A 26591-nucleotide genomic window follows, 5' to 3' on the forward strand; every position below is an offset into this window, starting at 1 on the left:
GTATGCTTCATCATCATCATCATCATCATCATCATCATCATCATCATAATCATTTCAGCCATAGGACGTCCACTGCTGAACATAGGCCTCCCTCAATGCTTCCATGTTGCCCAGTTGGTAGCGGCCTGCATCCAGCGCCTTCCTTCCTTTATGAGGTCGTCGGTCCACTTTGTGGGCGTCCTACGCTCCGCTTTCCAGTACGTGGCCTCTACTCCAGAACCTTGTTGCCCCATCGGCCGTCAGTATTCTGCTTACTATGTGCCCTGCCCATTTCCACTTCAGCTTGTTTGATAAGTACGTTTACTACATTATAAAGTAGGTAATACTATTGTATGGATTGCACCATTTTATATTAATTTGTTGCAACTGATAGTCTGAAAATTAGAACAAAGTAACAAATAAGTTTATTTGTTATGTTTTTCACTGAATCAATTTTGATGAATTTTGGTTAGTAGAGCATGCTTATGATTAGAAATTTTCTGACTATACGATTATGATTCCATAAATCGTTGTCAGTTTTTCTTACCTTTTTCAACGCAAACGTTGTGTTCAAAATCAGTATAAATCATAGGAAATCAAATACTGAAGACAGGAAATTCCTTTTAGACTGATTTAGTATCATTTTACGCATTTGTTTTTGGTCAATTCTTACACTTATCTAAGACTTTTTCTATAATTATCATCATCAGGTCATTTAGTCTCCACTGCAGGAGCACGACCCTTTCTAATTTACCAGAGGCAAACGTAGTTTCTGGAGAGGAGGCCACGTACCACCCACAAAGTGGACCGACGACCTCATAAAGGTAGCAGGAAGGCGCTGGATTCAGGCCGCTACCCGCTACCAACCGGGCAATATTGAAATCATTGGGGAAGGCCTATGTTCAGCAGTGGACGTCCTGTGGCTGAAATGAAATGATGATGAAACGTAGCATTGGCTTAAACTCCCCACGCTGGCCAGACGGGTTGGGGAGGCCTGATGTTCGCATATTCTCCCTTAGGCGCTGACGACATCCACGGGAAGAGTGGGAGCGGTCCTATCCTATTCAAACCTCAAGGTAAACCTTCTTAAGTACTTAAAAACTACATTAATTACTTTTTACTTTTAATAAAAATCTTTTTACCCACAAAACTATTTCGCAAATTCGTTTATTGTAGTGTAAAGTTAAGAAAACAAACTGTCAAGCGAAAATCGACCCTCTGCCGTATCACAGTAAGCGTTCGTATATAAACATAGATCGACGCGTGCGCGCTTCAGTATCTGTCAGTGCTAGTGAGTGAAACAACGTTATAGTGCGTGTATTGTTTGGTACGTTTATTCTGTTAATTAGTATTGTATTAATTATTTTAAAATACTAGCTTTAGTTATCCCGAGTCACTCGCAATTTCGATCTGTCACTGTTTTTTGACAGCGCGCGTTTTAAAAATTAAATCTGGGTTAAAAATTATATTTTGTTTTCCTGGGATTTAAACTCTATGCCAAATACAAATTACATGAAAAGGTGACAAACAGACATACTCTAGTTACTTTTGCATTTATATAAGTATTAGGATAGCTTGGTTCTGTCAGCCTACAAGTTGCCCTTTTATTGTTGACAACTGTCCTCTGGGTTCTCTGGAAGAAACGGCTTCCTAGCGATAAGACCGCCAAAACTGAGCCGTTTCAATTTTGTATTTCTATTCTTTGCAAGTTTTATGTAGTGTGCAAAATAGTTATTTCTTCTTTTTTAAGTTGTGAAAATTGGGTCGCCATAAACTAGTAGTACCTAGTTAATTTCAAGTCACTTTTTAAACAGAATACATAAGTTTAGTCTATTTTGAAATTAAAAAGGAATAATTAAGGCAGTCTTATCACTATAAAGCAGTTTGTTTCAGACAACCCGAGAGTCGGTAGTTTTTTTTACATCTACTCAAATCAAATTGTTTATTCAGTACAAAGGCCCTTTCCAGGGCACTTATACATGACCCAAATATAGCTTGCCCTACCACCACTTCGGGACAACATATGGGCTGGTGCTGAGAAGAAGTGGCGGAAGAAACTCATTCACCTATTTTTGGTCTCTACCTACCTTAGTACATAAGTTTGCGCAATAAAAGTACCTAATGTACTTTGTGTTAATTGTGTACTACTGAAGTTTAGACCTACGTCAGTTATTAAAGGCATTCTCTATTGTTATATTTTGCCTGGGTTTGCTTTGTTTGGGGTCTAGTAGTTTCCCATACTGACTAACCATTGCACTTTACTTATTGCATTAGATTTTTATGTGATTTTGAACCACAATGTCAAAAATATAACTTGTTCCTTTGATTTGATAAATAGTTATTCATGAGAGCCTCTTTGAAAATAATTTCAAAATAAATAAGTTTTTGTAATTTTTAATCTTTACCTTGTAATTTGTGCCAATTCATTTATGTTTTTTCTTTCTTTCAAGATGGGGATTCAGGCATTTGACAGCAGCTTTTCCTTTTTAAAAATACAGACAGTACACAAGGTGAATTATGGACATGAATGGACCAAAAAGTTATTTAATAATGGGATAGTTATAAACAAGTTTCTTAAGAGTCACCTCTCGATATTTTTTTTAATAACCTTGATTTTTCAAGTTATTTAAAAATAATGTTAATGGGATTTTCGAAGTAGAGATATAGCCGAACCTGAAAAATATAGCAACTGGTATAAGAAACTAAAAAGTTTGGGAAATTAGGGAATTACAGGCCTGAATTTAACCTGTCCCCTAGAAAAAACTGGGATCCGTGGGAACACGCCTTAGGCAGGTTTCAAGACGCCGTCGCTAGAAGAGCTTGCCAAGAACTAAGCAAAGTATTCAGTATGCAAATATAGTACAATCGTTCTTTCACACCCTTCTTACTTAATAACTATAGCGAATGCTCAAACCGCGCAGTCGCGATTCGTCGCTCGTTGTGTGTGTTCATTCGTTAGTTTTGTCCGCATCCTGTGACCTAGGTATGTACTCTTATATTATTTTGTGTTAATTAGTGCCAGTGATTACTATTTGAACCCACAGATGTCGTTTTGTCAAACAGTTGAGTGGGAAAAAGTTTGTTTGTCTTTTCGGAGTTTTATCAATTTTCCTTTTGTAAGAATTTTCTTTGGATTTTAATGAATGGTTTTTAAAACCGTTCTTGATCTTCTTGAACTTTAATGCTTAGCGATAATTAAACACTTTTAAAGATATATGAGTAAGTATTTCAATTATTTATCTTGCTATGTAATTAATATTAGCATAGTTTTTTCTAATCTCGAAGGTTTTACTAGTACCTGCTACTGGTATCTTATTAATAATTATAATATTCAATTATAATGTTAATATTATATTTAATAGCACTTGTACTGTTCAGCAGTTACGGGATTTATATCTAAACTTAGATTTTTCTTTTCTTGTAATTTTTAAATGAAGTGGTAGTAGGTATAATTAAAGATCTAATGAAGTTTTTAAGTATAAATTATTTAAAACAATTGATTGAAACTATCAACAATAACATACTATTTATAATAATACGATTGTTCTTATTCACCTAATAATTTACAACGAAAGATAATAATAGTGTAATATCAATTTATTTGATTCGTAATTTTAATATTAAAATTATTGTAGGAATTGTAATATTTTCAGTTGAATGAAATGTTACATTAGTAGGTCAAGGTAGGTTTAGGTACAAAATTGAACTAATTTTCATAAATTTTACACCTTTTTGGCTAATTGGCATACCTACTGCTTTGTTAAAATTTTATGTTTTCATAAAAACCGTTTCTGTTTTTTTATTTAAATTTGAAATCATAAAAAGGTTTGACACGGACAATTAAAAAAAACAATTAGCCGTCTTTTGTTCTTTTTAACACAAAAAAGTTCTGTTACAATTAAAATGTTAATTTAATGCTTTTATACGCAAAAAATATAGTAATCTATAACTGAACGTCTAGACAAGAAATAAACAAAATAAAACACGGTACAGTACTCATGTAATAATGCAAATTTATTTATTTTTTGTTCAATTGTAGAGTCGGAAATTGCATTACGTCATGTGCATTGGATTATGCATGAACCCAAACAAATGCGTTCAGACCTTAATGACATACATAGGTACATACATAATCTATGCCAATATTATAGAGAGCCAAAACCTTAACTTCGAACTCCTATGTTCTTCTGATTAATTTCGTTGCGGGTCCAATGACAGTTTAACTTTCCCCCGGGACAAACTTGACCTTCACTGGTTGGGTTGTTGGCGGTCAAGCTGTAGATCCTGGCTACACAGGAGTTGCAGCGGTGGGAATAGTCCCGTAAGCTGATTTGACATCCCAAAGTGGTGCTAGAGAAAGCTACAAATGATGACATAAGTGCCCTGAAATTGTGATAGTGTTTGAAATCTATAAATGCAGTATGGTATTGATGCGAGCTAGACAGTTCGCATCAATACCATTTATGACTATTGTATATTTGAAATACTGTAAACCCTAGAAAAGGAGGCTGACAATAGTGACTGAGTTTCTTGCGCTGCTTCTTCTCAGCACTGGCCCATTTATTGTCCCGAAGCAGTGGTAGGGTTAATACTGCGATGTGTAAAAGTGAAAAATTAAATGAATTTTATGAGTTTTTATGATATTATAGTGGGTCTGACACTGAAGATGTCAATCAACGTAACTGCCACTGGCAGTTAAATATGTAAGACTATTTGTCTAGAAAGTGCTTATTCACGTCGTTTCGAAGATTTGTGCAAATTCATCGAACCAAATTACATCATATTATGTGATTTTAGCATATTTCATGTTCATATAGTGTAATATGTCATAATATAAGACTTTGATCTAGATTTCCTACTTAGGAATTACACTCAGGACCTACTATGATTATCTCACTAACGTCAGCGTCAAATAGGTCGTGATACTCAAAGTAGCCAAAAAGTTCGTAACACGTCTTTGGTGGATTAAGGTGGTGTTGTCAACTATTTGGCCACTTTGGGTGTCACGAACTATTTGAAGCTGACTGTACCTATATTAAGTAGTTCTTATAAGGGTCTTTTGCGACAAAAATTTATAGTCTGATATGATGTCGAGTATAGGTAATATTAGTTGCTCTTTAACTAGACCACGGTAAAACGAACTGATTATGTAGAGTAGAAAACATTGTCAAGTTTCATCAAAATCAGTAGTTTTTGTTTGAGGCACTAGTATTCTATAGACGAGGCTACAAACATCCATCCATCATAACAAACTTTCGCGTTTATAAATATTTGTATAGCTTTGCGACAAGCCGCAGTGTGTCAAGACAAAAGTCTTTGACCAGTGTGTGTTGCCAGTGATATATAGAAAGGTGACGTGGTCGCTTACTATGGACCTCATAAGAAGTCTCAAGGTCACCCAAAGGGCGATGGAGCGTGCTCGGAGTTTCCCTTCATGATCGAATCAGAAATTAGGAGATGCGCAGGAGAACCAAAGTGACTGACATAGCTCGCAAAATTGCCAAACTTAATATGTGGACACATAGCTCGTAGAGCTAATGGCCGTTGGGGCAGAAAAGTTCTTTAGTGGCGACCACGGGCCAGAAGACGTAGGTTGGGCAGGCTTTCCACTAGGTAGACAGATGATCTGGTCGCGGGGAGTACTTGGATGCGGCCAGCGTAGGACCGGTCGTTATGGAAATCCTTGGGGGAGGCCTTTGTCCAGCAGGGGACGTCATTTGGCTGAAACGAACGAACGAACGAAGTAAATATTTAAAGTAGCTATAACTGTTATACTCGTAAGTATCTATACTAAAATATTGCGAATCATATATGCGAAAGTAACTTTGTCTGTCTGTCTCTCTTTCACGCCTGAACCACTGAATCGATTTTGATGACATTTGGCATAGAGATAGTTTGAGTCCCGGGAAAGGACATAGGATAGTTTTTATCCCGGTTTTTGAAACAGGGACGCGCGCGATAAAGTTTTTCTGTGACAGACAAAATTCCACGCGGGCGAAGCCGCGGGCGGAAAGCTAGTACACTTATAAAAGTCAGACCGTTTAGTCAAACAGACAATCGGTAGTGTTATGAACTCAAACAAACTAATTACACCAAGTCATGAAATGGCTAGGTTTCGGTCTAATGATTCAAACATTCGTAAAATCTAATTTTAAACCTACTATTCGTTTTCATTGTTATATAGTTGAAGTTTTAATAGTGGGTGTAGGTACTATACATAAAATCTGTCTTAGGTATAGATCGATTCATCCATTTATTCAGTCATTGGACCCGCAACGAAATTAATCAGAGGAACATAGGAGGAGTTCGGAGTTTTCTTAGAAAGTGTAGGCTAAGCCCTTCATTTGGCTCTGGTAAATTGGAGAGAGTGTTTCTGCAATGGGCACTAAATGATGAATTTGATTGTACCGGGAATCAAACCAGAGACAACGTTCAATGCACCACTGAGCCATCGAACCTGCATTATTGAATTCGGAACCTAGTTAGCATATTGCTAGCATGATATATCTTCGTGTAGCATTTTTACAATGCATAAACAGTAAATTAACATTTTCTTTCTTAGCTATAATTTTTATTTATTACCATACAAACACCTAAAATATAATAATTCATTCATTTTCACCTGTTAATTCTTATTTTTATAAGCCTACGTCTTATTTGCCGACTCTCGTTTGTTGTTATGGCCTCAAAAATACTAAAGTGAATCCTACTAGGATGGAATATATGAAAATAAACTATAGATACACGTTAAAAAATCTTCTTACAAATGGAGGAGGTCCCTAGACTCTCACGAGCCCTGACCACACAAATGAAGGATTGGTCCTATACTCCCCACGCTGGCCAGACGGGTTGGGGAGGCCTGACTTTCGCATAATCGTCCCTTAGTTGCCTCGTACGACATCCATACATTTTTTTAAGCAGAACAATTCAGGTGTTTCACAGCAATCGCACCTGATGTTAAGGGCGATGCAGTCTAGGATGGTACATACCTACCTGCCCTTTAAGTGCCTGTTCACTCACGCCTTGAAAAGACTCTAATTATAAGTGTTCGGGAAAGATGGCAGCAGTATGCAAACAATGCATTACTACTAGGTATAAATGAAAGAAAATTAACTTCAAAACTGTAGCACAGCAATCGCACACAAGCATTACATTGCGTTTGTAAGTAGAAAAGCGGAAATTATTTAATAGGAAGGTCTGTTCCATGCGTGCGCATATGCTTAACCGACTGATCGAGCGAAAGATCAATGTTACTGTAATGATAGGTTAGTGGAACGCAACCAGATCATGGGTTCGAATCCTTTTAGAGACATGCAAAAGTTAGTGTAAATTATATTATATGTATATCTATAAAAGCGAAAGGTCACTGACTGATTGACTGACTCACTCACTCATCACGAAATCTCAGAAACTACAAGTCTCAAATTTTGCATGGGGTATCCTTTTAGAACGTAGGGGCTCACTAAGAAGGGATTTTGCAGAATTCAAGTCCTATGGGGGTAAAACGAGGTCCACGCGTACGAAGTCGCGGGCAGCCGCTAGTCCTCTATAAAAAGAGACAATGATCGAACTTACGAGCTAAAAATACGGATTTTGCACAATATTTTTAAATACGAAAAATGGATCAGCGCAGTTTCGCCAATCTTATTGATAGGATGTGGTTAAAAACCGTTATTACCGTTAGTAACCGTTATTTGTTATTTGTTGTGTAATAATGAGGTGATCCGTAGGGAAACCTAAGTAAACACTAACCACATAGCCCAAACCATAGCTGGCATAGCTCATAGAACTGATGGCCGTTGGGGCAGAATTATTCTCGAGTAGAGACCACGGAAAATACAAAGTACCTACCCTTGGTGGACCGACGATCTGGTGAAGGTCGCGGGAAGCACCTGGAAGGATTTCTTTGTGGAAATCCTTGGGGGAGGTCTTTGCCTACCATTGCAGTGGACGTCTTTGAAAATTTTAAACGTACGATTTTTAAGTGTCTTACGCCCGTTTTCACCATCAATCCCTATTTTTTAAGTGACCCCTATGAAAACAAAATTCCTGTTAAGTGTTACCATAGGGGTCACTTAAAAATTAGGGATTGATGGTGATGGGCATTAGATGAGCAGAATCTAGCTGCATAATGTGTGTATACAGGGTGTTATGTAAATGGGTATATGAGCCGACACTAGCCCATGTTAACATGGGCATATAAATGGTATGGTGAAGTCAGAAATTTGATATCATCATTTTATTTTTTTTAATTTTCATACAAAATAAATTTTATAAAATTCGATTTATATGAAAATTAAAATAATTAAAATGAAGATGTCAATTTTCTGACTTCACCATACCATTTATATGCACATGTTATCATGGGCTAGTGTCGGCTCATATACCCATTTACCTAACACCCTGTATAATAGATTATTTAACAGTTGCCATGTTATATTTTTTGCTAAAACACGCGTGAGAAAATTGACGGTCTGTTGCACATTGACTCAAATTAAATATCACACTTAACAAAAGCGATTTGTATCCAAAATGAAACCATTTCGTTTAAAACTAGCATCCGTTACCAAAGGTCATGTAAGTTGTCTAGCTGTATTATGGTCATTTATAGTCACATTGCAAAAATTGAGCAATCTGACCTTAATATGATGGTGAAAATTATTATTATAATAGTCAGTGAAAAGTTGTTTTGTTTAAAAAATATTGAATACATTTTAATACAAAACTGATAGAGAAAGGGTGAAAGTTATTCATAATATTTTGCGCTTTGTTTTGTCATTTTGTTTCAATAATAGGATGTAGATTGTTGTAACAAATGTATTTAATTCACAAAAATAATTTTAAAAGAAATTGTAACAGTCGGTTTGCATTGTTTTCACTCCTAAACCGTTAAATTCATAGTTATTTAATTTTTAGCGTTAGGAGTTGCATCTCAAACTAATTTGAAAATTATAAATAACTTGAAAAAATCGAACTGCCTAAGGCGGGAATTGAACCCACGACCTTCCGCTTGCCGAGCGACTGCTCTTCCATCGTTTTCATTTTGATGAATTTTGGCATTTCGTTAAAATAAGAACTGTGTGCTTACCATGAGTTTACGTTAGGGTTACTCGCTAGCGAGTACGTCAAAAAAATCTATGAAGATTTTATTTATTAAAAGTAGCCGCTAGGGGCGCTGCATAATATGTCATACATTTAATGTCATTTTTTTACGTAGTCGCTAGCGAGCACACCTAACGTAAACTCATGGTAAGCACACTGTTGTCAAATAGTGATTTTCACCTTGCCGTTTCCAATGGTCGTGCCACATATTTTGACTCGGTGTAGTTTGTGAAGTTAGGGCAGTAGAGTTAGAAGCTTAAATTAACTCTACATGAGATCTAACTTTTTCAATGAAAATATCATAAAAATGTTTTTGGTGGAATTATTATTAACTCATACTTACTCATTTTATATCAATCTTGATCCGATAAAAATAATTGCTAACACTTATTATTCTTCGGACGATCTGGTGAACGTCGCGGGAAGAGCCTGGATGCGGGCAGCGCAGGACTGCTCTTTGTGGAAATCCTTGGGGGAGGCCTTTGTCCAGCAGTGGACGTCATTTGGCTGAAACGAACGAACGATGACTCTAATTACTTACGTAAAATATAATTTCTTAGCGATTAGAGTCGCTTCTCAAACTAATATAAACAACTTGAAAAAATCGAACTGCCTAAGGCGGGAATCGAACCGGCGACCTTTCGCTTGCCGGGCGACTGCTCTTTCAACTGAGCTACTTACGTAAAAATAAAAAACATAACCCATCTCTCTAGCTAGGTCAAACACAACTTTCTCACGGGGTACACTCATTACAGTGTTGCCAATTACTCAATATTACCCGACCGCAGATAAGTTGCATCATTCAGGTAATGTAGAGGATCGGGTGTCAGACATTTATTGACATTATTGACATTGTTTGAGGTTTCCGCGTTTGCTATACTTTGTTCCCAGGTTTAGTATACTTGCTTTTGAACTTGGTTTCGATCGCGAGAATTTTGGTCTGCTATAGCCTATGTACAGTAGGCGCGCGAGTTCATGTCCATCCTGAGGAATGCGGTAGTGCTGTTACCTAACTAATTATGCTAATGTCGATATAGATAATTATTACCAATTAAGTAGTTATCTACTTATTCCATATTTTTTGCAACTTATAAGTAAGTATAAGTATAAGTAAATAAGTAAGTAAGTAAGGCCCCGATGGACATAAACTCGCGCGCCTACTGTAAAGGCTATGTTCATCATCATCATTATTTCAGCCACAGGACGTCCACTGCTGAACATAGGCCTCCCCTAATGACTTCCACATCGCACGGCTGGTAGCGGCCTGCATCCAGCGCCTTTCTGCTACCTTTATCAGGTCGTTGGTCCACCTTGTGGGTGAACGTATGTTACTCAGGGATAATTGTGAAACAATTTTTGTAATAGTTCCAGTAGTTTTTCTATTGAGTACCTAGATTTGAAAATCAGCCGTGTGATTCTTTCAGAGTAGAATAGGTTCATCCATCCCCACTCTTCCCGTGGATGTCGTTAAATATGACTAAGGTACTAATTAACCCGAAAAATAAAGAGAGTTATAATGTGGACGAATTGTCCAATATTATAATTTTAAGCGCCCTGGAAAGGGCTTAAAGTACGGCCACAGAATAATAATAAGTACTACGTACAGAAGTTTTACTTCGCGAAGGTATTTAAAAAAATGTATGCTCAATGTCATTAACAATATGGTGTAATTTAGCCTGTCTCAAGAGTCAAGCACCATTTTGTTGACAAACGTCAGTGATCGGCACTGCGCCGAAACTATAGGGCTGACTTCGGTAAAATGATGTAACGTGAGGTGCCAAACTGCGGAAAATGGCGGAGGAAATACATGATTTAGCATGAATTATTATGAATAATATTAACTACTTATTTATCTCTCAGTGTCTTGAGGAAACTTAAAAAAGTACATTCTGTGTTTTTATTATTATTTAGGCAGTTAAATACTGCACAGTATTTAGTACACCATTTCCTTTATTTTCTTCCATCATACACAAGAATACGCGTGCGTGAGTCAATGTTCGCTCGTATGTGAGGCCTTGTCGAATAGTATCCTGTAGGTGGGCCATCGTGCGTGTTTTGTTTTCGATGTAAACTCGCGGAGATGAACAGGCCTGGTACGGCCAACTAGCAGCGATACATAAGGTCGATTCGACTGTCGAACTGACAATCTATTGTGTCTCTTCCCATCTTGTGTATTTGTCGTAATGTCTCGTTCTCCCGCCAAAATATGTCAAAGTCAAACCCCTGCTATTCCAAATGACCATGACATTGGGTTTGTTTACATTTCGTATCGCTTCTCGTTGGCCGTACTTTAGGTACACATTCTAATACATTTTTTTTACTGAATGTGGAAACAATTTTGATTAATTATACCTACACATAATGTAGGATTAATTATTGACCCACTGTTCCGTTGTTGTCAACCAGCTTGTCTGATTAAGACTTTGTTTCAATTAGTTCCCATGGAGGAAATCAACAATTGATTCGTTTTTACAAACCCCATGGTCACACGTCAACTTGTATGTTAGTAAGTTCAGATCTTAGTTATCAAGGGACCGAACTGTAAATTTTATTGATCTATCATCAGGACATTCAGTCTCCACTGCAGGAGCACGACCCTCTCTAATTAGTTTAGTTTTTGGTTTTTGATTCTGTTTAGTTTTGTGTTAATGTTGTTTTCTTTTTTTGTTTTTTTTTTCTCTCTCTCTTTTTTGTGATCACCGTCCATAACGCCCCCTGTTGCGCGCCTTCTTGACTGGTAGCCTCAATATGGTCAAGAGGGCGCGCAATCCGCAATCTTCATCGTGTTGGTTCCCGCTGAAAACCAGCTTCTCGACATGGCGCTTGTTATGTCGCGAATATAGCTGAGCGGACGCCTCTTCAGCATAGCTTGTAGTTTAATGTTATATGTACTGTATTTTTATTTAATTTTTCTATGCTGAATAAAGTATTCTTATTCTTATTCTTATTAATTTACCAGAGGCAAATGGAGGGTTTAGCTACACTCCCCACGCTGGCCAGACGGGTTGGGGAGGTCTGATTGTATATAATTATTTGTCTCTTAGTTGCTCTTAACATATCCACGAGAAGAGACTTCTTCTTTGCCAAAAACACACGGCTAAAGCGGTCTTATGACTAAACTAGCTGACCCGGCGAACTTTTTACCGCCTATGTTCATCAGAAATACTGTAGGATTCTAATTAAGTCCAGTCATTTTGAAGCCTATTTAATACAAACAATCAAATCTTTCCTCTTTATAATATTAGTGTAGAAAAAAATATCTTCTAGTCAACACAAAGGACAATTAATTTGTAGTAAAGTATATGTAAAGTAAATATTTTTGACATGAATTTAATTACAAAATTAACCAATTCTTAATTACAAGTCCTTACATGGTTACAATAATAACATACATGTCTAAAACATAGTGTTGTGCGCACTAATTACATTCAGAATGGAACAAAGCCTTTCCGCGGCCACAAGAAGTAGAGTTGCGATTGTAATTGAACTGTAATTAGCGATTGTTCGATTATGCAAAGCGTGTGGGACAACAGTAATGATATTATCATGCTATTGATTGCTGCAAAAATCAACCAATACGTATTTATTTGGTCAATATGTACTCTACTAGCGACCGCCCGCGGTGGAACTTCCAACCCCCGTTTTACCACCTTATGAGTTGAATTTTGCTAAATCCCGTCTTAGTGTGCACCTACGTTCTAAAATGAACCCCCATGCAAGTTTGAAAAATTTGAGACTCTTAGCACTTGTAGTTTCTGAGATATCGTGATGAGTGAGTCAGTCAGACACCTTTCGCTCTCATTTAAAGCCACACGAAACTGACAAATACCTAAAAGAAAATAAGTTAACGGGACTATTCCCACCTCTCGTTCCCACCGCTGCAATTCCTGTGTAGCCAGGATCTACAGTTTGACCTTGACTGGTTGGGTTTTTTTTGGCGGTCAAACTGTAGATCCTGGCTACACAGGAGTTGCAGCGGTGAGAACTAGAAGTGGGAATTGTCCCGTATAAAAATAGAGGCATTTTTGAGTTTGTGTAAGTTTTAAAACTAAAAGGAAAGGGCACAATTTCACAATGACCTCAAGGTTTAGCCTTACATTAACTTAATTGCTCAAACCTCTCTAAAATTGTGCTGGGATGAGTTTAACTCCGCCATTATCATTTCAAAACGTAATTAAAACTCTTTTGAAATGTCATTACGCTTTTATTTGTTTACAAGTCGTTTTCATTTCATTTGTTAGTAATTAAATCCATAATAATTATTGTGGATTTCATTATTATAATTTTCTAATTAGCCTTTTTGATACTTCGCTGTTGCTCGAATCGTTATTCAGTTTTATTGCAAGTTACAAAATATGTAATATTCAAATTCCTTAATGAACATTTTTTTTAATCTTAGGACAATTTCACACATTCAAATGAAACATTAAACAATTACGCAAAATGCTTTAAGTGTCATCAATTTCCAGTGATTTTGGCTTTTTTTACCAGCTTTTATTTAACTTGCAATGTATTTAAGTAGTGTGTTTGCGTCAACTCTTGCAATCTAAATTATACCCACAATCTGTCAACCGATTGCATGACAAAGGTGACTGAGTTTCTTCCGCCACTTCTTCTCAGCACCAGCCCATATGTTGCCCCGAAGTGGTGGTAGGGCAAGCTATATTTGGGACTTGTTTAAGCGTCCTGAAAAGGGCCTAAGTACTGAATAAAAGCTTTGACTTTGAAGTCAATTCGTGTAGGTATCATAATCATCATTTCAGCCACAGGACGTCCACTGCTGAACATAGGCCTCCCCCAATGACTTCCATATCTCTCGGTTGGTAGCGGCCTGCATCCAGCGCCTTCCTACTACTTTTATCAGGTCGTCGGTCCAGCTTGTGAGTGACGTCTTACGCTGCGTTTACCGGTTCGTGGCCTCCACTCCAGAACCTTGCTGCCCCATCGGCCGTCAGTTCTGCGTACTATGTGCCCTGCCCTTTGCCACTTCAGCTTGCTAATCCGTTGGGCTATGTCATTGACTTTAGTTCGTTTACGTATACGTGCAGGTATTATTAGAATGTTTTTTTGTTATACTTAGGTAATTTATCATTCACGTTTATAAGATCGGCTGGTTTTCACCACCTTTCTTACAACAGAAAATAGACCAATTATAGAGTTGGCCAGATGTCAAAATGATGGACCAACATCGTGGGAGAAGATAATATTACGGATAACAATGCAATCGCGAAGGCTGCTCTGGTTAAATTCCCATGGGCAGACGCTTTGTAATGTCCAAATTAAGCTGTAAATATTGCAATAGGAATGCTGGCATTGTTTTAAGATGGAAGTTTGATGTTGTTTTTTTGTTTAAAATGATAATTTAAGCAATAGACAGTGGTGACAGAATTTTTCCAGGCGCTAAGTTCGTTCGTTTCAGCCAAATGACGTCCACTGCTGGACAAAGGTCTCCCCCAAGGATTTGCATAACGACCGGTCCTATGCTGCCTGCATCCAGGCTCTGCCCGCGACCTTCACCTGTGCACCTACCATGAGTTTACGTTAGGTGTGCTCGCTAGCGAGTACGTCAAAAATCTCTATGAAGATTTTGTTTCTTGAAAGTAGCCGCTAGGGGCGCTGCACAATATGTCATACAATTAATGTCATTTTTTTACGTAGTCGCTAGCGAGCACACCTAACGTAAACTCATGGTAAACACACAGATCGTCGGTGCTTGTTAAGTAGTTTTAAGAAAGTAACATGTAGGTAATATTGGTAGTAAACTTACGTGGATGTCGTAAGAGGCGACTAAAGGGGCTTTTAGTCAGATGGCCAGAGTGGGAAGGCCAAATGCTCCATTTGCTTTTGGTAAAGGGTCATGCACATGCGATGAAAACTAAATGACTTGAAATGACTGTGAAACATGAAAATATTGCCCGTATTCACAAACATTACTGTGATTTCTCACAGTGCGCGTGGACGCACAGGGTGACACACGAACCAATCACAGAGGTCTATTCAACTCTCTGCGTTCGATTTGCTGCTTCACTTTAAGCAAGCATTGTTTGTGAATACGGGCGTATGTATGTATTGAGCTTAAGCATCACCCTCTTTTGGATCGGATAGAGCTTATAGCCTCACTACTAAGCTTTCACAACTGGGAAGCTTTTGGCCTTGAACTCACCCGTCGAAAATTGTTGATCAGGTCGAAGGTGGAAGCGAGCTACACCCGGAATCCCCAACGACTGAAAAACAGCTACCCACGTTGCAGGTCCAATGACAGTTTATCTTTCCCCCGGGACAAACTTGACCTTCGCTGGTTGGGTTTTTATTGGCGGTCTGTAGATCCTGGCTACACAGGAGTTGCATCGGTGGGAACGAGAGGTGGGAATAGTCCCGTTATCCAGCTTATTAAAGCTATTCTAAAGTGCCATTATTTTGTTCCAGGTTTGCCAGAACCCATTATTAGGGATCAACAGTCACCATGACCCAACTGCGACTTCGTCAACTCAGCCTGGGTTCCGTAGGGCTCCTTGCGGTATTCCTGTACATCATCGATAGATCAATAGCTGTAAGTAATAGAATAATTTTTCAATTCTCACTCGATGGACCGACGAAAGGACCTGGACCGATCGTTGTGGGAATCTTTTGGGAGGAAGTAAAGAATCAGGGTATGGCTTCATTTCCATGTCCTCCATTTGCTTCTGGTATAATAAAGGATTGACACTACATTTGATGACCTGATGAAGATGAAGGTTGCAGTAATTTTTTTACTTATTCGCAACAACATCAAACTAAAACCATGAGGCGCTAAAATACCTCTTCATTTTCCCATTAAATAGATAGGTATTTTCCTGCCATAGCGTGACACTAAAGAGCTAACTATAGCAAACATCCATTATCTATTTATGCGTGTAAATGTAATATAGTTGCTATAATTATAGTAAATTAGGCAATTATTATAACTAGTGATTAAGAACAATAATTAAAATTGAATTACGATCTATAATTGATATGACTTGTGAATGGGAAATGGAAGAAGGAAAAAATATGGCTTTCAATTGAATTATTGATTCTAATCGTGTTTACAGGTAATTTAGAGGATCAAACATGTGTAAGCTATTAACCCTTAACCACCTACCTGCGGTCTCAGAGACCGCAACGATTTTTCAAATTCAAATATTGCCGCGTGTGAGTGGCGTGCGACAAAGCGCGTTCATGTACCTTTTCTACACACCATTCGGTGTCGCGCTAGTGTTCGGCGAGTGTGTACGTGCACGCGTTTGGCCAGGGTAAGTAAAATAAATTCGCCAGCGGTCTCCGTGACCGCACGTAGGTGGTTGTGTGACTTTTTATTATTACTGTTTTAGAATCAAAATGAGTAAAAATGACGAAAATATTATAAGATGGCTTCAGCAAGAAATCTCGGACGAAGATGACTTTTCTGGCGACGATTGCATCCACGTCAAACCTGATGTAAGCGTTGATCAAGAGCAGGCTGAAGAGAGTGGATCTAAATCTGAAATTGAGGGTGTCGAAGACGAAAATGATGATGATGATGATTTGAAGTTCGTAAAACATGCTTTACGTATCATCCAAAAAAGAAACGCAACACGGCTTACCTATGTTTCGTGTGTAAAGTACCTGAGTGTTCGCAAAAAATGAGTTGTTACAGCCGCGAAAAAATGCATAAGTTGAGGCTTTGCAATTTTGTTATTTTTTTTATTTTTTGTTTAGTTTTTTTATTTGATATTATTTTTAGTTTATTTAAATTATTAGAAATAAGAAAAAGAAGTGAAAAATTTAAGTATTTTAGAATAAAGATCTCATTTTCTTAGTACAGTTATTTTTGGTGCCATATTCCTTATTTCATAGATATTATTCCATTTTTATAAAACTTTTATATTACTTTTGCTAATTTGTGACGCTTAAATAAAGCAAATAGGTATATACATGCATTTTATTTAATCGAACTTTAATTTCTTATCACAGATCCCAAAATAATCGCAATAATTTATTAGCGGTCTCTGTGACCGCACGTAGGTGGTTAAAGGACAGAAATAGGTGCTAGGTGGTTAAGGGTTAAAGTAGGTAGGTAATATCACGGTATGTATTTCCACTTATCATGACTACATGCCCCTGTAGTTAGAGACTTTCGACTCATTGTCAGAAGGTTTGGGTTAAAAACCTAAGGACAACTAGTGTAAATTAATGTTGTCTGTCTCATTGACTAAGTAAATAGTTTCACTCGCTTATTGACCCCATTTCATCCCCTTAAGTAAATTCTGAAAATCCTTTCTTAGCGGATGCCCATGTCATAATAATATTATTGAGAAAGCAAGCAAGATTATTTATAATTATCTGCTTGCCGAATTTCAGTGTTCAGTGGTTTGAGCTGTGAATTGTTAGATCGTGGTTACTGATCTATAAATGTCAATAAATGTAGATTTTTTTGTACAGATAATATGAGTGAAGTTAAAATACTTAATTATACTTTTTCAGGCGTTAGACGGCTATGTACCAGGTGAAGACTACCCAATCTACACGGAGGTTCCAAGCGGGCTATCCTTCACGTGCGACGACAAAATACCCGGGTATTACGCCGACCCAGAGACCATGTGCCAGGTATGTACTTAAATGCATTTCATTTATTTAATTACTAGCTGTGCCCGCGACTTCGTACGCGTGAAAACCCGTTTTCGCAACATTTTTCATTTTTGCTCTGCACCTATTACTCATAGCGTGATGGTTTATAGCCTATAGCCTTCCTCAATAAATGGGCTATCTAAAACTGAAGGAATTTTTCAAATCGGACCGGTAGTTCCTGAGATTAGCGCGTTCAAGTAAACAAACAAACAAACAAAAAAACTCTTCAGCTTTATAATATTAGTATAGATGTTGCATGATATTCTAGTTAAATAAACTTACACTAGTAACGAAATAAGGAAAATTGTTTGCTCGTAAAATTATTTTCATAGTAGCGTTTTAGCTACGATGTTTTTCTGGTAGAGCTCTCGAAGGCTCTTACAATTATTTGAAAGCAAAGATTTGGCGCTACGATATTTTGCTTATACAACTCTCGAAGGGAACGTAAACGGTTGTGTACATTTTTTATCAGTTTAGGGCGAAGTATTTCATAGTATGCTGGTATAGTAGACTGGTAAAAAATTCAATTTTCATCTGGAATTCGTTTTACCAAGAACTGGTCCAGATGACGCGTTGTCACTCGCGCATTTCAAATCGCGCGATCATGAGGTATTAGAGTTGATTTATATTCCTACTGTCCACATGCAGTCGCGTTATTTGCCCATTAAACGATCTATAACAAATGCTTTATTCTTTGAGAGAGTAGAAGCTGAACTAGTCAATAACTAAGACAGGGTGTTCATAATCATCATCATGATTTCAGCCATAGGACATCCACTGCTATACATAGGCCTCCCCCAATTAATTCCACATAGGATGCTGGATGTAGCGGCCTGCATCCAGCGCCTTCCTGCTACCTTTATCAGGTCGTCGGTCCACTTTGTGGGTGGACGTCCCACTCTGCGTGCAGACAGGGTGTTATGTGATTGGTTTTAATTGATTTTTACTTACATTTTTTTGTTTTCTGCTGTCTTTAAGGTATGGCACTGGTGCGTTCCAAGCATTGGAGGGAACGTGATGTATTCCTTCGTGTGCGCTCCAGGAACCGTCTTCAACCAGCGGTCGAGGGTCTGCGACTGGTTCTTCAAGGTTAGTGGAATATCAGCAATTGTTCTGATTCATTTTTAGTCATCATCATCATCACTTCAGCCATAGGACGTCCACTGCTGAACATAGGCCTCCCCCAATGCTTTCCACGTTGATCGATTGGTAGCAGCCTACGTCCAGCGCTTCCCTGCTACCTTTACGATGTCGTCGGTCCAACTTGTAGGTGGACGTCTCACGCTGCGTTTTTCGGTACGCGGCCTCCATTCCAGAACCTTGCTGCCCCATCGGCCGTCAGTTCTGCGTACTATGTGCCCTGCCCATTGCCACTTCAGCTTGCTAATCCGTCGGGCTATGTCAGCGACTTTAGTTTATTTTTAGTATCTAGACCCTTTTCAGAGTGCTGTAGATACATCTTCCAATATAGCTTGAGCTAAGTCATTATTCTGACCTTCAAAGTCGTCATAATGTGATGTCCTGACACTAGTATTCAGTGGGAAACTTCTATGGTGGAGGGAGGCCTCTGTCCAGCATGTCCAAAAGTGGAGCGTCGCTCTCGGATGACAAGGAAAAGAGAAGATATTATTTGGTACAAATCTGGCAACCATTAGTCTGGTCTGCGAGCACGTAGAATTTTGTCCAATGACCCCAAGCTACCCATCCTTATCGCTCGCGTGTAATTATTATATTGCTGTCGCGACTGTGCGACGGGCGCCCGCAGTGAGTGTGTGAGCGCGACAGCAACATAATTACGCGCGAGCGATAAGGATGGGTAGCTTGGGGTTATTGGACAAAATTCCACGTGTTCACAGACCGGGCTTTAGTAGCTACACAGCTCAAATCAGTGTTGGCAAAAAGTTAATCTGATTAATGATTAAAATCATAATCAAATTTTTTTGATTATGATTAATTAATCATTAATCAAAAATTTTGATTAAGATTAATTAATCATAATCATTAATCGTTAATTTGATTATTTGATTAACTATCTACTATTTTCATAAGAAAAGGGTTGGGGGTGTATGAAAAGGTACCCGCGACTTATAAAATGTCTAGCAAAGGGGGGATCTGGAGTTGTACTGTCGTTTTTCCAAAAAACTGCGTCAATTTTCACTACTCAAAACACTTATCGCACTAATTTTGTTTCTCACAATTCCTTCTATTCTTCCGGTATCCTAAAGCAAAATTGGGTCAGGAAAGAAGTTAAGCGAGCTGGCTGACGATAGGGGAGAAGTCCCCCCCCCTCCCAAGGTAGGGGCAAGCGTGGGCAATTCAACAGAAAGGTGGGGTTGCTAAACTAGGAGGTTTTGCGTGTTGGGGAGGTGCAGGAGAGTTCGTACCAGAAGTTTCGGGGGGAGGGCCACGCGTGGGCAATTTAATAGAAGGGTGGGGTTGCTAAGCTAGGAGGTTTTGCGTGTTGGGGAGGTGCTGGAGAGTTCGTACCAGAAGTTTCGGGGGAGGGCCACGCGTGGGCAATTCAATAGAAGGGTGGGGTTGCTAAACTAGGAGGTTTTGCGTGTTGGCGAGGTGCAGGAGACTTCGTACCAGAAGTTTCGGGGGAGGGCCACGCGTGGGCAATTCAACAGAAGGGTGGGGTTGCTAAACTAGGAGGTTTTGCGTGTTGGGGAGGTGCAGGAGACATCGTACCAGAAGTTTCGGGGGAGGGCCACGAGTGGGCAATTCAATAGAAGGGTGGGGTTGCTAAACTAGGAGGTTTTGCGTGTTGGGGAGGTGCAGGAGACATCGTACCAGAAGTTTCGGGGGAGGGCCACGCGTGGGCAATTCAACAGAAGGGTGGGGTTGCTAAACTAGGAGATTTTGCGTGTTGGCGAGGTGCAGGAGACATCGTACCAGAAGTTTCGGGGGAGGGCCACGCGTGGGCAATTCAATAGAAGGGTGGGGTTGCTAAACTAGGAGGTTTTGCGTGTTGGGGAGGTGCAGGAGACTTCGTACCAAAAGTTTCAGGGGAGGCTAGGGGTGGGGGGCAGGTGGTGGGAGTGTGGGGTTGCAAGTAAGTGCTGGAACGGGAAGTGGACTGATATCTTCCTACGGGAGGTCGGAAGACTGCACCGGAAGTTTCAGCGAGGGAAGGGGGCGGGGGGCAGCCTAGGTTACCTTATATTTATCTAGGTATGACCTGTCATAGAATTGTAGCCTAAAACCAAACATCTAATATTGGAATTCAATGTTTTAACATTGTTTTCGAGAGAACATTTAAGAAGTTAATCAAGGTAATCAAATTAATGATTATTGATTAATGATTAACAAATTAATCATGATTATGATTACTTTTTTAATCATGATTATTTTAATCATGATTAAAATTAATCAAATTAATTAATTGATTAAAAAATTAATTGATTAGTGCCAACACTGGCTCAAATTACTTACTGAAACATATTGTGCTATAAGGCATGCAAATATTTATTCACTCGCAAATCATATTATTATTATCAAACCACACATGTACACCCTCTCGTTCTGCAGGTGGCTGAACTGATTTCAGCCAAATGCAGCATCCAATAATTTGAATGAAAAAATTTCCAAAAAACACTCCCAAAGAGCGAAGCATAGCTGGTCCAAAGTAAAACGCGAGTGGAGTCGCGAGCATAAGCTTGTAGCCTCTATAATTTTGTTCCCTTTCTTGAAAAACTAACTGTATCATTCCAGGTGGACTGCCCCAGCTCGCCAGCGTACTACGGCATCAACGAAGACCTGTACAAGGACGAGCAGGGCAACTACATAGCGGGCAAAAAGTAGACAAATATTATTTAACTGTAGTTTAGTACACGAATGCATATGCATGGAACTTCACTGTACAATGATGGGATTGATGTTGATTCTGCTGTAGATAATGTACATTGGTTTCGATTCGATCGGCAAAGTATTTTCTATAATCTACAGATATCAAACTATAAGAGTAGGCGCACACCGTTGATTTTTAGTTGGCCGATAGTTGTGCCCCATTTTAAATTGTATGAAGAATCGGCCAAATTGAATCGGCGTAGTGTGCGCACTCCCATACATGCCCATACTGATCAACTGCCCGACTAAACTATCGGCCGACGAAAAATCAACGGTGTGCGCCTACTCTAATGCAAATTAGTAATTAATACAACTGCTTAATAATGCGACTATGATGTGTCGTTCATAAATAACTTAGAATATAGATCGTTTAATCCACGAAGACGCGCCCCACCATTCTTCCGCTAATGTTTGAGTGTTATCGGTAGACGCTAAATCATCCATGAGTGCAAACGCACACAATAATGACGCTCGGATTGCTAGGATCAAACTCCCCGCACCCCGCTCTTCCCTCGACCAAAAATTGGTGGGGCGCGTCTTCGTGGATAAAACGATTATAGAGAAGCCATCACAAAATCGAGTTTATTAGCCATGATAAAAAACAACAATTTTTTTAGTGTAGATTTTGTATAGCAATACTAGACATCATTTTGTACCAAGTAAATTGGCTAAATAGTCATTAATTTCAAATCAACTAAAAATCTTAACTTATTTTTTATAAGTTGTAGAGACTACAACACGTTTCGTAGCATTAATGATTTTACTAAACTACATGAACACTTCATGTACTTTTAGTAAAAAGTATTGTGCCACTGTCTCTACATTGGAGTTGAGTGGTTACTGATGAAAAATACCCATTTAAATACATTTTTTAGAATCATAAAGCACGTTATGTTTTACATCTAACGAACGACATAATAAACTGTATTTTCTATGCATGTAATGTAATTTTGCACCCGTAGACATGTTGTAACATATTTTACGTCCTATGGCGTTCTATGTACAATATACCACTAAGTACACAGTACACCTATACATATCTAAGAGCTTTGTGTTGACAAAATCAACACCTGATAGTCAATTGCAAGAGATTTTCACAAAATGTTGTAGCGTCAATCAAACCACGATCAAACTTGAGTGTTAGGCATCAATTATTTAGGGCCTTTTTGTGGCCTCAACCAATCTGTAACTCTATGTGTTACATTTTTACAAATCGACTTAAATGAAATTGCAAAATAATACAAAAGTAGGTACGTTTCGGTGACACGCACATTACCTACTCTGTTTGTCTTCATTTTTTTATGTTGTTTTGTGTCGCTAAATAAAATATTTTCTTTTTTCAAAATATGTATTGACATGCAGTAAAAACAGTTTTCCATTTCCGGTTTTTCACAGGAAAACCGCGGGCGAAAGCTAGTATTATTTAACTTAAAATAATATAAACGCAGCATAGTAATACATTAGCTATAAGAGAAACTTAAGTTACCATAACCTTAGTCATACCAGTAATATTATGTGATATTTTATAAAAAACGTACAAAGTAGAGATTTGTAATTGATTAAGACATTTTATATGAAATTGAAAATTTGAATAAAAGATTTTGTAAACATTTTAACATAAAACATTATTTGTTTTCCTTACTTTACAATCCCAAGCAAGCAAGGCTTTATTACCCGACTGCGCCAAGGAAGGTTATGTTTTTGGGTGTAGGTATTGTATATTTTTTCTTAATCTCCGTAGAAAACTTTGGTATTTAGAACTGCATGATACCAGCTCTATGGTTATGGTATGTATATGGGAGGCCTTTGTCCAGCAGTGGATGGCATTTGGTTGAAACCACAAAACAAGCTGAAGGTGGGGTTGTTAAGAACCATGCACAAGAAACTGGACAAGCTGAAAGTGACAAAACAAGAGTTATGCACAAGTAAATTACAGCCAACTAGCAGCGATACAAAAGGTCGATACGACTGTCGAGTTGACAATATATTCTGTCTCTTCCCATCTTGTGTATTTGTCGTAATGTCTCGTTCTCCCGCCAAAATATGTCAGTCAGACGGGTTCACCCATGACATTTGGTTTGTTTACATTTGGTATCGGCCGTACTTTAGCTGAACAAGCTAAAGGTGAGAAGACCAGAATAATGCACAAGCAGCTGGACAACATGAAGGTGAAATAAGAACAATGCACAAATAGCTGGACAAGCTGAGGTGAGTTGACAAGAACCGTGCACAAGCAGCTGGACAAGCTGAAGTGAGAGTGACAATAACCATGCACTAGAAGCTGGACAAATGAAGGTGAGTTAACAGAAATAATGCACAAGCAGCTGGACAAGCTGAAGGTGAGTTGACAAGAACAATGCACAAGCAGCTGGACAAGCTGAAGGTGTGTAAACAAGAGTCATGCACTAGCAGCTGGACAAACTGAAGGTGAGAAGACAAGAGCCATGCACAAGCAGCTGGACAAGCTGAAGTTCAGAAGAACCATGCACAAGAAGCTGAACAAGCTGAAGGTGAGAAGACAAGAGTCATGCACAAGCAGCTGGACAAGTTGAAAGTGTCGATAATAAATTGAAGGACATTTATTCATATTTATTTGTTCCATAGTTTTTAAGTAAGTACTAAGTATAAGTTTTTTGGAAGGACATTTAATTTTCATGGGGATGTTATGTACTTTTTTTAATGTTGTTACATACAATACTTGTACGTTACAAGTAAGTAAACAAGAAAATTAAAAATTTCTTCGTAAAGTTTTCATTTATCTCATTATCATCATCATCATTCAGCCATAGGACGTCCACTGCTGAACATAGGCCTCCCCCAATGCTTTCCACGTTGATCGATTGGTAGCGGCCTGCATCCAGCGCTTCCCTGCTACCTTTACGATGTCGTCGGTCCACCTTGTAGGTGGACGTCCCATGCTGCGTTATCTATTAATCTGTATTTGTTACAGGAGTTACTCGTCGAATGTAGTACACAAGTTCAACCTCAGAAGATTAGAAGCGAGACGAAAGAGACAGCAACAGAACAGAAAGAGATCGATAGAGGAGAGCATGATAGCGATGGATTAATTTGTAAAATTAAATGTAATAAATTATTTTCGATGTAAATTAAATTATTAAATTAATTTGCCAAATGTCTAATGTCAAATGGAAGCCAGTATTTAATTAATATTTACCTACTAGCTGACCCGGCGAACTCTGTTCCGCCTTAAAGGCAATAAATAAGCCATCGCAATTTTTCCTTATTTGCTCACCGTTTAGACCTACCCTGGACTACGACAAACATTTTAAAAGCAAAATCAGCTCAATCGGGCCAGCCGTTCTCGAGTTTTAATCAGACTAACGAACAGCAATTCATTTTTATTGATATAGATTATTTTCAAGTATTTAATATATTAGCGTCGAATAAACGTATTTTATTAATTTTGTGTAGTGCTATAAGCAATCATTATCGAGTTTACACTTTATTACATTTATCTCCTTTTATACAGTGTGTCCGGGCATGTAGTGATCAAACTTTAAGGGCGTAATCTATGGACAATTTTATCGGTGAAAATACTTTAAATTTGGGGCTTGACCCATTTCTCGCATATTTACAAGGATTTAAGTTTTTAATTTTAAGTTTTCACCTCTTCCTTCAAAAACAAGTGATAGCGTGGGTAGTTTAACATTAATAAGCAAAAACTTTATATCATGCGATAGCCAATAAAATTATCTATTAGTAGAAGTAGAAAACAGATACAAGTTTCATACGTTTTAAGGGTGTAAGAATGGATTTAATTAGAAATAAACATGATTTTTTTTCACATCTTTTTCAGTTATTTCCCAACACAAGAAAAACCAGGTCGTTAAGGTATGTTTTATTTGCATTGTATTATTAGTTTTGAGCTATTCTACAAAACGAATGTAAATTTATTAGTCTACGTCTATTAGTTTCGACGTAATTGTTGAACAAAGATAGCCCTTCCCAGCGGTTTCCATAGCGCACGCGACATGCGAAAATGCACTGCCTGAAAGAATCACACAACCTATTCCGATTACTATGGGAACCGCTTTTTTATTGGCTATCGCATGATATAAAATTTTTGCTTATTAATGTTAAACTACCCACGCTATCACTTGTTTTTGAAGAAAGAGGTGAAAACTTAAAATAAAAAACTTAAATCCTTGTAAATATATATGCGAGAAATGGGTCAAGCCCCAAATTTAAAGTATTTTCACCGATAAAATTGTCCATAGATTACGTCCTTAAAGTTTGATCACTACATGCCCGGACACACTGTATATTAAGATACTATATCCAGTCATTTTGTGATAAATTAAAGAGGGAAAATCTCGAATTTTCTTTTATGAAAATTCCAATGGTTTTGAATGTAACGGCATGGTCTTTTTTTCTCATATTATAATGTTATATTGAACTTGTCATAGGAATTAAACAAAACAAAAAAAAGTGTCCTTAGTTCTTTATTTATATTTTTTATAGGTACCTCAATTAATTAATTTCGTTTTGGGTCTAGTGACAATTTAATTTGCCCCCGGGACAAACTTGACCTTCACTGGTAGGGTTATTGGCGGTCAAGCTGTAGATCCTGGCTACACAGGAGTTGCAGCGGTGGGAACGAGAGGTGGAAATAGTCCCGTTTTATATGGAATTGATAGATTTTTGACATTTCTTAAAGTACGATGGTGCAACTAGGGTTACCATATCTCAGGATTTGTCCTGAGATTTCAGGATTTTTCGACTCTTCTCAGGATTCCGGCCGGATTTAGCAAATCTAGTGATATCTCAGGATTTTTAATAAAATACAGGTTACATTTTAAAGATCTCTCTTATTAAACTACTAAAAATAATCTTCTTTTGGTAACAATTGCAGTTAAAATCAATACTTATGTATTAATTTAAAACAAACTTAAAATAATCTTCTTTTGGTAACAATTGCAGTTAAAATCAATACTTATTTATTGAAGTAAAACGAACTAAAAACAGTCTTCTTTTGGTAACAATTGCAGTTAAAATCAATACTTATGTATTAATTT

General features: G+C 38.0%; 1 protein-coding gene across 2 annotated transcripts; it reads left to right on the forward strand.

Annotated features, from left to right (window-relative positions):
- Positions 1-1260: 1260 nt before the first annotated feature.
- LOC135084938 (uncharacterized) lies at positions 1261-25036 on the forward strand. Of its 2 annotated transcripts, none has more exons than XM_063979696.1 (6): positions 1261-1306; positions 15508-15631; positions 17563-17685; positions 18685-18795; positions 21421-21506; positions 24506-25036. In XM_063979696.1, the coding sequence occupies exons 2-6, from the start codon at positions 15545-15547 to the stop codon at positions 24621-24623; spliced, it is 525 nt and encodes a 174-aa protein (XP_063835766.1). In that variant the 5' UTR covers positions 1261-1306; positions 15508-15544; the 3' UTR covers positions 24624-25036. The 2 variants fall into 2 exon arrangements, with proteins under 2 accessions (XP_063835766.1, XP_063835767.1); XM_063979697.1 differs by lacking the exon at positions 1261-1306 and adding an exon at positions 2912-2962.
- The last annotated feature ends 1555 nt before the right edge of the window (positions 25037-26591 follow it).

Source organism: Ostrinia nubilalis, chromosome 27, assembly GCF_963855985.1.
Source record: "Ostrinia nubilalis chromosome 27, ilOstNubi1.1, whole genome shotgun sequence".
NCBI lineage: Eukaryota > Metazoa > Arthropoda > Insecta > Lepidoptera > Crambidae > Ostrinia > Ostrinia nubilalis.

Coding starts and splice junctions, on each gene's coding strand:
- LOC135084938 (XM_063979696.1), top strand. CDS start 15,545: ATGACCCAACTGCGACTTCGTCAACTCAGCCTGGGTTCCGTAGGGCTC. Junction 15,632..17,562: donor TCATCGATAGATCAATAGCT/GTAAGTAATAGA, acceptor ATACTTTTTCAG/GCGTTAGACGGCTATGTACC. Junction 18,796..21,420: donor TCTGCGACTGGTTCTTCAAG/GTTAGTGGAATA, acceptor GTATCATTCCAG/GTGGACTGCCCCAGCTCGCC.